The sequence below is a fragment of the Oryzias latipes genome, chromosome 5 (genome assembly GCF_053564925.1).
Source record: "Oryzias latipes strain Hd-rR chromosome 5, Olatipes_Hd-rR_3.1".
Lineage (NCBI taxonomy): Eukaryota > Metazoa > Chordata > Actinopteri > Beloniformes > Adrianichthyidae > Oryzias > Oryzias latipes.
Genome location: NC_136241.1, coordinates 3,137,231 through 3,154,658, shown reverse-complemented (window position 1 = coordinate 3,154,658; position 17,428 = coordinate 3,137,231). Strand labels below are relative to the sequence as shown.

Genomic DNA, 17,428 nt, shown 5'->3' with positions numbered 1-17,428 from the left:
ACTCCTGTGTTGGTTTCACTTCACTGGATCCCAGTTGATTCTAGAATCAAGTTAAAATTCTCCTGCTTACCTATAAGGCCTTACATGGAATGGCCCCATCCTACATTAAAGACCTCATAGTCCCTTACCATCCAAACAGAACACTTCACTCACTAAATGCAGGACTGCTTGTGGTTCCTAGAATTAATAAAAGTACAGTTGGAGGTAGAGCGTTTAGCCACCAACCCCCTGTTTTATGGAATAAGCTCTCAGCTCATGGAAGAGAGGCCGACTCAGTTTCTACATTCAATGTTAAGGCCCGTACACACCGGGACGAATATTCGCCAGCGTTTTTCGCCAGCGTTTTTTGTGTTCACACCCAGGCGATTTTCGCTGACGATGAGCCGAGCGAACATGCAATTTCATTCCCTGACATTAGATGGCGCTTAATGTAAAACAGAAATACTCCTGTACACAAGGTGGCGCTGCGCAACTTTAGGCTTCTTAAACTTGCTTTTCCCTCAGAAGAAGAGAGCAAGTATTTACGCGCTTGTCAGAATCATACAAAGAAAACATGAATATTTCACGCACCAGTAGCTCCAACTGGTGCTTGGTTCAGGGATATTTTAGAATGTCCGTCATTATTTCGTCGTGGCAGTGTAGACGCCAATGAGTTATATCACTAGAGGAGACATCACGTGGTTCCTCATGGGAGGAGAGCACCGCCATCTTGGTGAGGTCAAGTTACTGCTGCAGTGAATGCATGTGAACACATTTTTTGCATAATGCCAGTTCATCGTGCGGGTTTCAACTGCCAAAATCAGAAAAATGAGTCCATGAAGGAGGAAGGTATATCATTTCACAGGTAAGTATTTTAATTTTTTTTCTTTTAAGGCTGCAGGGGCTTCATTAATAGAACACATGTTGACATGCTTGATGCTGCAGGTCTGTTATCAACATGCTGCATGATGTACATTTATTTTGCTGTCAATATAAATGTACATTTTATTTTGCTAAACCTGTATACAGCATACTAGGCTATTTATACAGATTTATACATTTCTGACTCAGTGACTGAGTCAGGTTTCCAATGGACTCAGACTTCAGGAAAAAGTGGATCTTGGCTATCAAAAGAGTTAACCCAGATGGATCACTGTGGTACCAACTAGAAATACAGTCTGGCTGTTCAAAACATTTGTGGAAACAGATTTTGATAAGAGGCCAGATTGTTTTTTTAGGGTAAATCTATTGTTCACTTTTGGACTTCTTTTGATTATTATTATTATTATTATTATTATTATTATTATTATTATTATTATTATTATTATTATTATTATTATTATTATTGTTGTTGTTGTTAATAATAATAATAATATAATTATTTTTTTTTATTATTTATTGACTTATTATTTATTGTTTGTATTGACTTACGATTGATTTATTAATATTATTATTATTATTATTATTGACTTATTGTTGGGTTTTTCTAAATAATTTAAATTGCATGTCGAAGAGGTCTAAAACTTCTAAATGTTTAGAAATTAATTTTAAAAATTCTTTCTAATAATTTTTTTATTTGTAAGAAGTCCTGCAACAATGCATTTTCATTCAAGTTTGAGCTTTTAAGGCTGACTCTTCTTTTTTTTCCTCTTAAGGCTGACTCTTCTTTAACAACAACAAATGATGTATGTATATATATATATTATATACATAAAATATAATATATTTATATATATGTATAAATATATTTAAATCTAAAAATATATACAGTTTATAAAAGCTACTTAGACACCACCAAAATCAATGGAAATCAATGTCAAGTGGGCGTCGTCGACCTCACCAAGATGGCGTCGTGCTCCGCCACCGTCGGCCAGGCTTCTAAAGCGGGCGTGTCTCCTCTAGTGATAAAACTCATTGGTAGACGCTACTTGGCGCTGGTATGTGTGCTCAGAAAGGCAGTTTGATGTTTGAGCGCCCCCAAGTTGTGTTTTACTGTAACTTCAGAAGCTCCAGACACGTGTGCAAAAGCGCCGTTCTCATTGGTCGTATAGTTTTCGACGCAGCACGTCAAACCAAAAAAACAAACCCGAGGCGTTTTTTTTAAAAAGTGACGCTTTGACGCGTGGCGTTTTTTCGCGTTGGTGTGCACACTCACATTGGTGCCCTTTGTTTAGTCACGAGGCGTTAAACGTCGGCGAAAATCGCGGGCGAAATTCGTCCCGGTGAAAACAGGCCTTTAGGCTTAAAACATTCCTCTTTGGACAGGCTTATTGTCAGACTAGCTAGTATTCAGAGATTTTTTAACTTATTGGTAACATATTAGAATTCAACGTAAGAACAATAACAATTAGGCTACGTTCACACTGTTGTTAGTGGGCTGCTAGAGGTTAGAAGCTGGGGAACGTATGGTGCACTGGGGTTCTGTCCTCTGTTCTGATCTACTTCTACTCTCCGTCTGTCCTATATTCTTGATCATTTATCATTCGTTCAGTTCTCCATGCCAATGGGGGACCTTTCTGTGTGGAGTTTGCATGTTCTCCCCGTGCATGCGTGGGTTATCTCCGGGGACTCCGGCTTCCTCCCACCGTCCAAAAACATTGCTTAATAAGTTCATTGGTAACTCTAAATTGTCCCTATGGTCATGAGCTCTGGGTCATGACTGAAAGAACAAGGTCCTGAATAAAGGGGCTGAAATGAGCTTCCTCCGTAGGGTGGCTGGGCGCTCCCTTAGGGTGAGAAGCTCTGTCACCCGCGGAGAGCTCGGAGTAGAACGGCTTCTCCTCCGCATTGAAAGGAGCCAGTTGAGGTGGCTCGGGCATCTAGTCCTGATGCCTCCTGGACGCCTCCCTGGAGAGGTGTTCCAGGCATGTCCCACTGGGCGGAGGCCTTGTGGAAGACCCAGGACACGCTGGAGTGACTGTGTCTGTCGGCTGGCCTGGGAACGCCTCGGGGTTCCCCCAGAAGAGCTGGAGGAAGTGGCTGGGGCGAGGGAAGTCTGGCCATCTCTGCTTAGACTGCTGCCCCCGCGACCTGGATAAGTGGAGGAAGATGGATGGATGGAAGGAAATTGTCCCTAGGTGTGAATGTGAGAGTGCGTGGGTGTGTGATTGTGGACACTCTGCCCTGCGACAAACTGGCGACCTGTCCAGGGTGTCCCCTGCCTTCACCCACAAGTGGCCAGGATAGGCTCCAGCAGCCCCGTGACCCCGAAAGGGACAAACGGAAGAAGATAAATGAAAAAAAAAAGGGAAAAAAAGAGTTCTCCATGCCTCTGTTTGGTGCAGTGGGATTCATGTACTGTCCCTCTTTCCCCTCCTGGGGAGTGGGAGTGCTTCCAGATTCCAGTTGGCTCATCCGTGCTCCTGTTCCTGACCGAGTACCTCGTCTCTACTCCTGCTCCTACACCTGGCTCTGGATCCTGCCTCTGGCTCGTCTCGCGCCCCCAACCTTCCCCCAACTCCATCTGGATGAAGCTTGTCTGCTGGACTATTTCAACATGTAGTTGTAGAGTTAGATAAGTCAATTATTCTCTAAGAGTTCTGGTTCATCACCTCTCCATCCTGGGGGAGGATCCCTCCTTCATGTGGACACCCCTGAGGTTTTTCTTTTTTTCCGGAATCCGTTTTTTTTAATGGGTTTTTCTCTACCACGAAGGAGGGTCCAAGATGCCAGTTTTTGTTTAGTCTGTTTAGTTAGTTAAGTTTGGGATTTTCCTATTCAATTTTATGTTGTCATCATCCTTATGATTTTATGTTTACTTTTCAAACACCGGCCCATTGAGATGACTGTTGTTGTGATTTTGGGCTGTACAAATAAAGTTGAATTGAACTGAATTGAACCAAAAACACGATTTTCATTGGAGTGGGTCTTTCATGTGGGTAAATAGTGGGTAAATAGTGGGTTCCATCATCAAAAGGCAGCAGACATACAGTATATATTGGTCTGCATGCTGTCGTAGATGTACATCACTATTCATTGTGTTGAAAAGGACACCTCTTTTGAGGGGTTTTGAGGCAAAGATATTTGGGTTATCACACACATACACTGAGAAATACATGACTGCCTTTAATGTTTAAGTCACCACTTGGAGTGCTCAAATAATTGTTTACATAACCTTAAAAATACTTTCAAAGACTTAAACATTTATAAACATCACACTAGCAGCTGGTCTGTAAGTATGCAGACCGCCCACCTTGCATGTTTTATGAGTGCCTTTTTTTAGAATGCAGCGCTGCAGCTCTACTACATTTTGATAAAAGCACCTGCTGTATTTACACACTGCAAAAACAGTATAAAAAAACGAATAAAAAAAGATTATGCCTTGGCAGATTTTCTTTAAGAAAAGACAAAAATCTGCCACTGAAGTGAGAAAAATTGTCCTACCAAGAATTCCAACTTTAAGAAAAAAAATTCCCAAGGCATGTTTCTCATAAGATTATTTTGCTGTTAAAAAAACTGTCTTGATAAGAATCTTTTTATTTGGCTTGACAGAAAATAAAATAAAATTTCGAGAAAGGAGGGTCTTTTTTTTAAAAACTTTCTTAAGATTCAGTTTTAGCGGTCCAGACTTAGAAAGTTCTATTTATTTCTTTTAAGAAATGTTTGTTGTTCTGTAATACACAAATCATATATCAAACCAAAGCAAAACAGTGACCCAAAAATCAAGAAATGAACCAAATTATGGAGAAAGTGAATCGTTGCAGACTTAGTACTCTTCCTACACTCACTAGTATTATCACTAAAATAAATATTAAGTGTTCTACTTTTGGCTAAAGCATATTCATTTCACTAATGTTACTTTCTTCTTGAAGTAATTAAAACAAAAAAATATTCACTCACTTGTGCTAATACTAAAATGTTGTTTTCATCTTAATTGATCCCAGGTACAAAATGTGTTGTTTTTTTTAAACTTTTTTTAAACTAATAATTATTTAATAATCATCCTATTGTCAATCTTTTTGTAAATAATAATTATTTAATAATCATCCTATTGTCAATCATTTCTAAGTGCGGGCTGGAGGAGCACCGCGCCACTTCACAGGACGCCGTTACCGGATGGAAACGCGGCCCATGTAAGCTTTCATTGTTTCGTCTTCTACCGTCTCCTGCGGCCCCCCAGGCGGCAGCCAGCCAGCCCTCGGCGGGGGCAGCGTCCGAGGATCCGCCCTGTTCCACACAGACGGACGGAGGCAGCCCGAGCGGAGCTCAGCTGCCGGGCGAGGAGGAGGAAGCTGCTACGCGCTCAGCGGAAGATGGCGACCGTACGGAGGCTGCTGAGGACTCACCGGAGCTGATACCGGGGAGCCGGAAAGCAGAGACACGCGCTCTGAGCCCAGAACACAACAGGTCCAAACCAACGGTACCAACCACCTTTCGGCCGTTTTATTGTAATGTTGACAATATTGTAGAAGTTAATTCAGAAGACTGACTTACAAACACACACACAGCCACATCTATGCTGAGGCTAACATTAGCAAAGATCATCTACAGAAGCTAGGAGGATGCGGTTTTAGCTCTCACTGTCTACTTACAGGGATGATAAGTCGACAGGAAAGTGAAAGTGGGGTTTAACATTTCTTTAAACACACGATAATGCAGAGAAAATAAACACTTGGAGAACTCACGGAGTTAAAGATCAAGAATTGTTGGCTAGCATTAGCTTCGAATATGATGGGTTAGCTAGCGCTAGCTTGCTTTCAATTAATCTTTTAGGTTTAAACGTTAAATTTACGGCAAATTTATGTGCAAGCGAAATGCAGATTATATATCCTGATTCATAATTTGAAATATATCAGATACAGTTGTTAATGTTTCTTTATTGACATTAACGAGCCTTGGTTAAATTAGCATTATTAGCCGAACTAAGTTTAATTTTGAGGACGAATAAATTGCTGGTTTTAACGAAGAACATTTGTACATCTAGCTTTAAAAAGGATCGGATGGTTGCAGTTGTTTTTTTCTTCTTTTTTCATCTTTTATATTCGATGTGAAGATGGGTTTTTGAAAGCTTTGGCCAGATTATTCAATATTTGTTTGCAGTCTTTGTGAGATTTGTGTTAGGTTTTTATTCTTCTTTGCAACCAATGCATTCAAATTCTGTTCATAATGTTTTTTTTACAATGTAAAGTGGATGCCTTTATAAGGTAATTCCTGTTCACCTAGTCTTATGTTTTTTTGTGCCTTTATCCATAGACAATAATGTCCCATCCCCCTGACAATGAAGATGGATACTTGGTTGCTATGGATACAGAAGAGGATGGAATAGACGCTTCTGGGATAACGGAGGAAGCAGATTTAAAGATGGGGTCATGTACACAAGAAGGCTGTGTGGACAGTGGTGCCAAAAGAGAAGGGAGAACAATGGTGGAGCTGCCAGAAGAAGTTCTTGAGTATATTTTGTCCTTCCTATCTCCATACCAGGAGCACAAAACTGCCGCACTTGTGTGCAAGCAGTGGTATCGTCTAATTAAAGGTATGTCTCTCCAGTCTGTGTAAATACTTTTCTACTAAATAGTTTCACAGCTTGACTTTTTTTTTAATATTATGTTCAGCATTGCATAGAGCTGGGCGATATGTCCGAAAAATAAAATCTACGATTTTTTTCATTCCAAATTCGATTTAATCGATTTTTGTTTGTTTGAATTTAAAGTTTAATTTAAATAAGAGTCAAAATACTTTAAATTATTCTCCAAATGACCCTCATCTAATTAGGAGGGCAACATCTAACATAAAAGCTCCATCTGATTGGCCAAATGCATAAAAGGATTTATTCTATTCATTAAATCGTCCAAGTTGCCAAAAGATTGTTTTAGCACATTTAAGGTTTACCATTTATTGGGATTTTCGTGGACTTTTGCGAAATGGATATTGCACAGCTTGAAATTGTGATAACGATAAGTTTGCGAGTAATTGTGCAGGCCTAGCTTTTACTTTCTTTAACAAAAATGCCAAATGATGGAATGTATTTGACAAAAAATTGTGCGGCACGTGCACTAGTTTTTTTTCTCAGTCTGGTGGAAGTAGCTCCTCTCTGCTTGCTGCTGTCTTCACATCTGCGCTCTGCGAAAGACCAACCGACTGAGTTTACTCCGAACAACGGAAGAGAGCAGAGAGCTGGAAAAATAACATCTCAATTTTCCCGAAACTAAATACCGGTAGTCAAAATATACAAATTCAATTAAATCGATCAATCGCCCAGCCCTAGTACCCTCATCTCCTTGGGCACACACAGGAACAGTTATTTTAAAAGTTAAAACCCTTTTTGTGTATCCCTGTCATTAGTGTCATCACTACTTGTACTTTCTTTGGTTCAGGTGTTGCCCATCAGTGTTACCATGGTTTTTTGAGAGCAGTCCAGGAGGGAAACATCCAGTGGGAAAGTCGTACATACCCATACCCAGGAACCCCAATCACTCAGCGGTTTTCACACAGTTAGTACAAGCTGCTGTAACACGTTGAAGTGCTTTTTGTCTGTCTATTATTATTTCATTCACACATTTCTTTCGTCCTGTATGACTAAGTAAAAAAAACATGCTATAAAAAAAGAGCAAAAAGAGGAAAAATACTTTTATATTTAGAGATGTCTTTTTATACAAAAGTACACAAAATCATGTGTAATATAAGTTCTGTAACAATATAAGTAATTACTGCCAATGGCAGGTAGCAATTATTATAAAAAAATAACGTATTTTGGCCAGAACACACTACATTTAGTTAGGAAAGCCCTGGTCAGATGTTCGGCCTTAGTAACTAAGCACAGTTTGGTTAAGAACACATTAAACATGTTGACCTCTCATTCAAGCTGCTGTTTACTTTTATTTAAAGTTTTCAACAATATTTTCTGCTAACATTTTGTTGTTCTGTGTGTTCAGGTTCATGTTATTATGACCTAAATCAGTCCATGTATGTGTTTGGGGGCTGCACACAGAGTAGTTGCAATGCTGCCTTCAATGACCTATGGAGACTCGACCTCAACAGCAAAGAGTGGATTCGCCCTTTAGCCTCAGGTGAGACTTCTGCACAGAGAAGCAGTTCTGTACCCCTACAACACGTAGCTCTGCTTACAAAAAAAACATTGTTGTGTGAAGAACTTTGGGAGGGCAATTTAATAAATGTGTACCACAGAAAAATGAGTTGATTTGTTTGTCAGCATGACCATGAATAAATAAAGGAACCTAAATAAAGACTTAACATATGACTTAACAGATCAGTTAGCATTTCCCTATCTCTATATGTGCTTAATATTGATTGAATGAGGTATATTTATGAAAACATGATTGTTAAATGTATTCTCATCTTCTCCAGGCTCCTATCCCTCTCCTAAAGCTGGAGCGACTCTCGTGATGCACAAAGATTTATTAGTGCTTTTTGGGGGGTGGACACGGCCCAGCCCTTACCCTCTGCACCAACCAGAAAGGTTCTTTGATGAAATCCACACCTACTCCCCATCCAAGAACTGGTAAGTTGGGTTGGGTTGAGTTGGGTTGAGTTGGGTTGAGTTGGGTTGAGTTGGGTTGAGTTGGGTTGAGTTGGGTTGGGTTGGGTTGGAAGGTGTCATTGTGGTAGACGATCTCAAACTTTGACTCGAGTACATTTCTTTCCCATTGTTTTAGTGGTTCTTTTTCTGTGTCTGTCTCAGGTGGAATTGTATAGTAACAACACATGGACCTCCACCTATGGCCGGCCACTCTTCCTCTGTGATCAGAAACAACATGGTGGTGTTTGGTGGATCGTTGGGAGCGCGTCAAATGTAAGAATGGCAGCTTTACAAAATCCCTGTCTCATGACAGAGATTCTATATTTTATGTTGCATCGTTTTCTACCGGGTTCCTCTTTAGCAAAAGCGTGACTGACTATTGTTACTATTTGAAAATAACTTCAGTCACTGTTGATGGACCACATTTTTCCCTTGAACAACTTTTAAAGTATACAGATCTATAAATGACATAGTTAGGATAAAGTAGCTTAGTGGTCATTAATATGTGGATTACTGTAGAGCACTGGTCCTTTGCTAAAACGTCTTACAACCTTTTGTGGTTTTGCAGTTTTACAAGTTTTATATTTGTGTAGTTTCGCATGTTGTTGTTGTTTTGTTTTTTTGTTTTCTTCTTGCTGATTAGATGTAAACCATTTTCAACCAATCGTTCAGTTTTTCAAATCTACAGAAATCTTTGATCACCAGCAGATCTTTGTTTTCATTCTGTAACACTGGACTTGTTTTTTTTATGAAGGTTTGATCTTTGAGAGTTTAAACAAGAGAGAGAAGAATGAAACTGTTCCCATCTGTCTGAGAAAAGAGTATAAAGGTGTAGTGAGGAGTCTTATCACCTTAAAACATCTGGAATAATTCTGAAATTGGATTTCACCTATTGTGGGTTATTTTTAGAAGGTTACAAAATTGTAATCCTTACTTTTGCTCGAAACTCTCTTCATTACACAGAAAGTACTTCACAAACTGTAGTTTTTAGTTTTATCTGAAGCAATTAATTTTTTTTAATTTATGATGTCATTTAAAAACATTTGACAAAAAGAAAAAAGAAATAAATAAACCAAGTTAAATAATGCGGAATGAAAATACACCTTAAGGCTAATAACTAAATAGAATATAAAACGACTACATGAATAAATAAAGGTGGACTGCCAGACGGCGTCAATTTTTTCTGAAACAGAAACAAAAATATGACAGAAATGGCTGATTTTGAGCTGGTTGAAAAGGAGGAGAAACACATTTTGTTTCTAAGTTGGAAAGATGATTGTTGTCACTGAACAGAGATATTTGTGAGGTTCAGGTGAGATGACACAGCTCTTGTTGGATCCTCTTCCTGTTAACCACACCTTATTTAAGTGTTTGTCTACAGTGATGTGTCGAGGAAATATCTTTGACCTTTGTCTCTTTAGCAGCCCAGAAAATATGGAGACAGGATAGCCAGTGCAGCAACAGCAGCAATCCTTACCTCATGCATTTTTAGCTGTCAGTGGGAAGCTGTCAGGTGACGTTTACTAACCCAGCTAAGCTTTAGATGCATGGTGGCATTCAGGGGCTGCAGTTTTATTCAGCTAGCAGATCCGGCCCCACAGTCAAAAGCTCCTGCTCTCTGCGTGGGTTTCAGACGGGTTTAAGTCTGCAGACACTCTGATGCAAAGCCCGGTGTTTCATAGGAAGTGATGTCATGGAGTTCACCTGTGTATGAGGCAATGCTGAAGAACAGCTGTCACCTCACAAGTGTTTGTGTTTTTACTTCTATTAATTAGGAGTAACGAAGTCTGGGTTCTGGATCTTGAGCAGTGGGCGTGGTCCAAACCCGCAGTCTCTGGCCCATCGCCCCACCCGCGTGGAGGCCAGTCACAGGTTAGTGGACCTAAGCAGATAAATCAGTTATGCCGTCATTTCTCCCGGTAAAACAAACTTTTTTTCACTAGATTGTCATTGATGAGAAGACGTTGCTGATCTTGGGAGGCTGTGGTGGTCCTAATGCAGTACGGTCTTTGTCTTTATTGTTATTATTCAATTTTTGTGTCAGAAAAGCAAAGATGGTCAGTTATGACGTTTACACTTTTGTGCTTCAAGCTCCTTAAAGACGCCTGGCTCCTCCACATGGACAGTCCAGCGTGGAGATGGCAGCAGCTGCAGGTGGGAAATGAGGACCATGGAGCTCCAGAGCTGTGGTGTCATCCAGCTTGTAAGGTAGGTGTGCTTTTCAGGAGAGCTGTGGGTTGTTCCTTAGGGGACGATCCGATCCGATTCACAGATTAAACCACGACTCTTCAAATGTCGTGTCTGAATGATTACTAGATGTATGTTTTTTTACTGAAAAGTAAAACATGTATTTAATCATCATCATTTATACCTTTAGAACAGCGGATCAGAATCAGCTAAACTTTTAACAGCAAATCCTGAAAATGGTTTTTCGTCCTCAAAGTTTAGCTGACAACAGTCCTAGTAGATCAATAGCTGCGATGACATCTGCAAAATAGAACTGTGTACATAGGCCCCGAAAAACGTTATATAGCTATATGAAACGTTTACATGCGCCACACTTTGGTGTGTCTAAAATACCAGAAACTAAATAGCGAGTTCTGTTGTAAACACACAAAGCTGCAACACAGAGCGAAAAGATCTTCCAAACGTGGCTTTATCATTGTTAGGATTATTATTAAACTTCCTGTGTGCTCAGAATTTTTTTAATTGTGCGGCCAGTGGTTTATACTTGGTCCAAAGCAAGAGTTAGGGTTATGCTAATACGTGCCAACAACAACATCTAGCTTTGGATGAACTTAAGATCCATGTGGTCAATGCTGCTATGTCCATCTTGGCTGCACGTAAATATGTGGGAATAACAGCAGCCTTTATTTTGTCGGGACACGACTGGAAACACAAATTTAAATGATTGTTTACACGGTTTCTCAGGACTGTGTGGAGATTAGGGTTGTGCCGATGGACGATACCATCGTTCATCGTGATGGGTGACTGACATCACGATGGAGAGACACCATGCGAGTCGACACCATAAGCCGCGGTTACATGTGCAAAATATCTTGATGGGATCAATGGTCGGATTAGAATCCAACCGCGTTCATGGTTCCAGAAAAATGTTTTCAGAATATAACAAACGCTCACTAAGGTCACACTTTCGGTCGGAATAAATCTTTCGCACATGCGCAGTAGGGTTTGAAAAACCGGAAGAGGATACAAGTTCCGCCGAGCGGCTATTTTTTTTTTTTTAAACTTTATTGAATGTAACAATTCAATACAAAACAATGTTAAACATCGCCGAGCGGCTATATACATTGACATGTCAGCTTGGTAATATACCAGACGATCTTCTAAACATGCTTTTAATAATGTCACGATTATTATGAAACACCTGTTCGCTCATCATTTAAATTTTAATCCGTGTGGTCAGTGCTTTTTCTGAACGGAGCCGGAAAGAAGCCAGGATTAGCAGTATGCTAACACGGGCTAACAACATTAGCTTTGGGTGGCGCTGCATCCTGGCTGCACGTAAACATGTGGGAATAACATCAGCCTTTATTTAGTCTTTAGTGGGGATGGCTCGGACACACGCTCCGAAAACCACAAAACAGTATCACTCGCCAAGCGCTAAAGTGGAACCCACAAGGCAAAAGAAATCCAGGACGGCCCAAAACAACATGGCAGAGAACAACGGCGGCGGAAGCCAAATCTCTTGGATTATCATGGGGCCAGTTAGAAACCGCGGCCCAGGACAGGAGAGGCTGGAGAGACCTAGTAGACGCCCTATGCCCCGACAGGGGTGAAGAGGATAAATAATAATATAATAATAATTTATTTAGTCGGGACACGACTGGAAACACAAATCCACGTGATTCTTTGAATGTTTTCTAAGGACTAAGCGACATTTCTGCTTTGAAGCTCACACAGCCCCACAGCGCTGTGTGTGTGTGTGTGCTGACGATCCGAGCTGTGCTCAGAGACACACACTTTTAGACCCGGTTCTGAGTTCGGTAGCTTGTTCCCCTAGAGCTGCGGGACGGATCACAGTCTTAAATCTCCCACACCGCTCATGTAACAAAGCACCCCCCCTCCCCCTTCCCATCAAACACAAAGCTGTAAGTCTGCGCTCCACCGGTCCACTTGACTAGTTAAGTGCGGGAGCGGACTACTTCTTGTCTATTTTGTTTGTTACTTTTTTTGTTAAAGTCACTTCCCCTCAGTTTATACTGGATCATCGCGGATTAGTCATTAGTTGGGAAATAAAATAAATAAAGTAATAAAGTAAAATAACAAATAGCAATTATATAAGAACAAAAAATGTAAAAATACCCCCCCCCACCCCGATGGTTGACAACAAACATCGTCAACGGCCAATTTAGGGGACATCGCCCAAGAACGGCGTGTTTAGATGACACATTTTTATTCGGATCAGGCGTTTCTTCCTTTCCATGGAAACACAGCACTGACAAGAAGATGGGAAATGAAGACACAGCAAAACCTCAATAAAAACGGAACAACTAGAAAACACTCGCAGTCCTGACAGAAGTGTTTCCAACATGTTTTATACACCAACTGATCACAAGATTTTCCTAATATTTAGAATTTCATATTAATTATATTTTAATTCAAGCTTTAGTGTGAAGTTGTATTTATTGCTGGTGACGGTAATCTTGCTCATACGCCTTGATTAGTTCATATACTTAAAAACCAACATTAGTTGCAGTTTGGAGTGAAAATTCCATTTCCTGAAGTGTATTTTTACTTCACTCTATATCATTTATAAAGAGCACAAAACAGCGATCTGGGACATCAAACTGTTTTTTTCCTGGAACGGATCGCAACAATCCAAGTATTTGCTCTGCAAAAGAATGGGCCTAAAAATAAAAAGAGAAAAGTATTAAAAACAAAATCACTAGACCGTAGTAGATGTTAGTATTTTTTTACATAACAAGAAATCTTACAATAAATTATCAAATTCTAGAAAGAAAGCGTTTCACACAAGTATACAAAAGAGAAAAATAAGCTGAAAGAAAGCTAACTTTCTTCTAAAAAAGTTTTTTTTAGAAGTTCTAAGTAGTGGTTTGTATTTTTTACCTAACTATAGACTAGTGTGATAAGTGGAACTGACATATTTTAGAGCAAAATGTGAGCAAAATGATCTTAGTGCAGGTCGGCCCATATTCATGAATCCAAAAGTAGCACTTATTATTAGAACATAAATCTAATGACAATGAATGGCAGTCTAACTTATCAACATTTACTGAACTTTAAAAAACATCACTAAAAAGAACCCCAAAATTACATTGACTTTTTGGATTCTTAATATAAAGTTTAGCTACTGTCCAGAGAATGGAGCAAAGGGAATTTGACTCATTTGAATAATAATTTCCTTATTTCTACATCCTTGCTTTTAATGAGACAAAATATTTACTACTGTGAGGATTTTTGAGAAAAGCTTCTAGAAGTTGTAGAGCCAAGACAAGATCAAACACCTTCAAACCTGGTCAGATACAAATGAACATCTAAAAACAAGGAAGTGGAGGCTTTCACGGATCATATCAACACAGTCGACAAGAACATCAATTTCTCCAGGGAAGACACAAAGGGGAATAGTCTAGCCTTTCTAGACTGTGCAGTGATCATTGGAGATGACAGACAGCTCCAGGTTGAAGTGTACAGGAAGCCTACTCACACAGATCAGTATCTGTTATTTGACTCAAATCACCCCTTACAGCACAAACTAGGCGTTATCAGGACATTACAACACAGAGCCCAGGAGGTCCCCACAAGCTCTGACGGAAAGAAGAAGGAAGAGCAACATATCCGCCAAGCCCTCCAAACCTGTGGGTATCCCAAGTGGGCATTCACCAGATCCCAACATACAGGAAAACAAGACAAGAAGGAGCAAGAGCCTAAAGGGAACAGTATTTCAATTCCTTATATCTCAGGCCTGTCTGAAAACTTAAAAGGATTTTCAAACAACATAACATCCCAGTTCATCTCAAACCTGTTAATACTCTCAGACAACAACTGGTTCATCCAAAGGACAAAATTCCCAGCTACAAACAGAGTAATGTTGTGTACTCTATCCACTGCAAAGAGAACTGCAAGGAACAGTATATAGGAGAAACCAAACAACCTCTACACAAACAGCTTTACCAACATTGCATAGCCAACCCAAGTGGACTAGAGTCTGCAGTGCATCTCCACCTGAAGGCCACAAACCACTCATTCGAGGACAGTGAAGTCAGAATTCTAGCCAGAGAGCAAGGATGGTTTGAGCGAGGAGTGAAAGAAGCCATCTTTGTCAAGAAGGATAAACCTTCTCTTAATAAGAATGGTGGTCTCAGGTTTATTCTTCCATCCATCTACGGCAGTGTCTTGAAACCTAAACAAACCAAACCAGTTCCACCTGAGTCTTTAAGAGCTGAAAGAGATGACCAGGTTGGGGAGGGAGTCACTGTCTCCCCAACCCTCAGCTGAGGACAAAGGACTCTTAATAACCCAAAACCATGTAGGATAAGTACGTTGGTAACGGGGTGAAACGTCTTCTAACTTTAAAAACCAAGTCCGGATGACAACCTTTAAACCTACTACTATAATCTAAAAACAAGGTTTTAAATCTTGCCTTCTGTACTTTGTTTTTTTGTAATGTGTTCCTTTCCCCCGTCAATCTGTTCTGTCTCTCTCTGTTTGGACCTAAAGGTGGGCCAGTGCGTGGTGGTCTTCTCGCAGGCTCCATCTGGGCGTGCTCCCCTCAGCCCGAGCCTAAACTCCCGCCCCTCCCCCATAAGTGCCACGCCCGCCCCCCTGGGTCCGGAGCCATCCTCCCTGCGTTCCCAGTCTCCTGTTCGGAGCGGCGCCGCTGGCGTTGTCCTGGGAGCTGCAGAAGAAGCTCCGTGCGTGAACGGCCGGTGGGGCACCCTGAGGCCGCGACCATCGGCTCGAGGAGGCGTGCGAGATTGCAGCCCATCTTCTTCCCAGCAGCCTTCACCTTCACAGGGCCCAGATAGCCCTCCTATTCCTCCACTCCCTCCTTTAATCAACGGGTCCTCCCCCTCTCCTCGGACCAGCCCAGCTCAGGCGGCGTCTCCTCCCTCTCGCCCTCACCTAGCCGCATCCACAGACTATGGCTGGGAGTCTCCGCCCTCTGCAGCTCATCACCCCGAGTTTCCCAGCACTAATGGCCTGCACACCCCCCCCTCGAGCTCCCCACTCACACCCCCCGGAGCGGTGTCTCCCGCTGCCTTAAGACGAGGACTGGAGGCGGTGAAGAACAAGCCTTCCTCATCATTGCCATCCTCATCGTCGTCTTCCCTTCAGACACAGGGGACTTCTTCTGTTGGTGGGAGTGGGGGAGGCGGAACCGGTCCTTCAGGAACCCCTCCGTCATCCTCCTCCAGCCCCCCACAAGTTGCTGGAGCTGATGGACATGCTATTCCGCCGATAGCGCGACGCCTTGGCCACCACCCACCACAGAGCCTAAATGTAGGAAAACCTTTGTACCAGTCTCTCAACTGCAAGCCAATGCAGATGTACGTCCTGGACGTGTCCCGGGCCAAGTCTGCCGGGGTCGTGTCCTGGAAGGTTTACGGGAATGGAACGCCCGCAGTGACCGGGCCTCCAGAAACCAGCCTTCACACTGTGGTGCAGGGCCGAGGAGAGCTCATTATCTTTGGAGGTCTGATGGACAAAAAACAGAATGTGAAGTACTACCCCAAAACCAATGCCTTGTACTTTGTACGTGCTAAAAGGTAATGCAGCTACAGGTCAGGTGTGACTGGAAAAACAGACTCTTCGCCCTGTGAGAACACAAGGGAACCGACACACAAGGCCTTTTCCTGAAGTGAAAAAGAAAATCAGAAAGCATTGCTAATTGTTTCACTCTCACTGTTGTCCCCTTTGCCTACTGTGAGCATTCAACAGGAAGAACTTTACCTGAACTTTCCTCAAATATTGCGTACTTTGAATGAGTGTGTGAGTGTTTGTGGTTGCAGTGAATAAGAAGTTCTGGACTTTTTTGACTTTGTCAAAACCCAAACAGCTATACAAAAACCTTTTTTTTGTGTCGCCCCCTCAAGACTCGGACAGAGCAAAAACTTTAGAGGACCACCTTTTTGCTTTTTGTATCACTCTTCAAGCCTGCAACGTTTACATTAAGGATGAGGAGAGCGCGTTCGTTTGCGTGTGCACGGCGACGGTTACGACATGTCGACTGACGCTTTGGTGGGCCGTGTGGCGCTGTGCTATAAACATAGTTAATTAATAAAGACCTCCATGTTAGCTGTGCTGTCCTGAAGTGTGTCGGGTGTCTCACAAACGCTGCTACCTCTCAGCTGAAAGAGGAGAAATGCAGTCCAGGTTGAACTTCTACGTCTGTCATCTGAACATGTTGCTTATGTCTGGTATAATGGTCAGTTCTGACCTTTAAACTCATGGTTTATGTGTTTACATGTGTTTCATTTGGAGTTGGTTTTTTTTACCTTGAGGTTCTGATACCAAAGGTGAAAGCCAGAGTGGTAAATATGACCGTTTGTGAGCAACAGGGAAGTAATCTGTTGCCTTTTTTTTGTCTGTTATGTAAACCTTCAAGCCCTAGATGATCATGACTCTTATTGAACTGTCAGTTCTGTTTTGTTTGAGGACCTTTCTTCAACAAATAGGAAGATTTCTGGGGCACAAGACAAAAGAGGTTGATTAAAAAGTTAAAAAATAAAAGGGTTTCTAAACTTTAGTTGGCATAGTTTTCACAAATGGCTCCATTTTTAGCGTTTCACCCCTTCTGTGAGGGTTTTTGCCTATAAATGTAAGCAAAATATACTAAACTTAAAAGGTGTTTGGGTTCACAACTGTCGAGACAGAAAAAATATCATTTGCCATTTTTGAAAGAAAACTATGTTTCTGAGCCCTTGTCCTGGCCTGGACATTTCATACACTCGTAAACTAACAGGAGTAAAATCGTGGTACGCTGATCAT

General features: G+C 41.4%; 1 protein-coding gene across 2 annotated transcripts; it reads left to right on the top strand.

Annotated features, from left to right (window-relative positions):
- Nucleotides 1-710: 710 nt before the first annotated feature.
- On the top strand, nt 711-16,735 carry fbxo42 (F-box protein 42). 2 transcript variants are annotated; one of them, XM_078946828.1, is made up of 11 exons: nt 711-844; nt 4,988-5,338; nt 6,172-6,451; nt 7,293-7,409; nt 7,851-7,985; nt 8,284-8,437; nt 8,618-8,728; nt 10,231-10,327; nt 10,399-10,455; nt 10,547-10,663; nt 15,158-16,735. In XM_078946828.1, exons 3-11 carry the CDS (start codon nt 6,178-6,180, stop codon nt 16,208-16,210), a joined length of 2,115 nt encoding a protein of 704 aa, XP_078802954.1. In that variant the 5' UTR covers nt 711-844; nt 4,988-5,338; nt 6,172-6,177; the 3' UTR covers nt 16,211-16,735. The 2 variants fall into 2 exon arrangements, with proteins under 2 accessions (XP_078802954.1, XP_004086150.1); XM_004086102.5 differs by lacking the exon at nt 711-844 and having other exon boundaries at nt 4,978-5,338.
- The last annotated feature ends 693 nt before the right edge of the window (nt 16,736-17,428 follow it).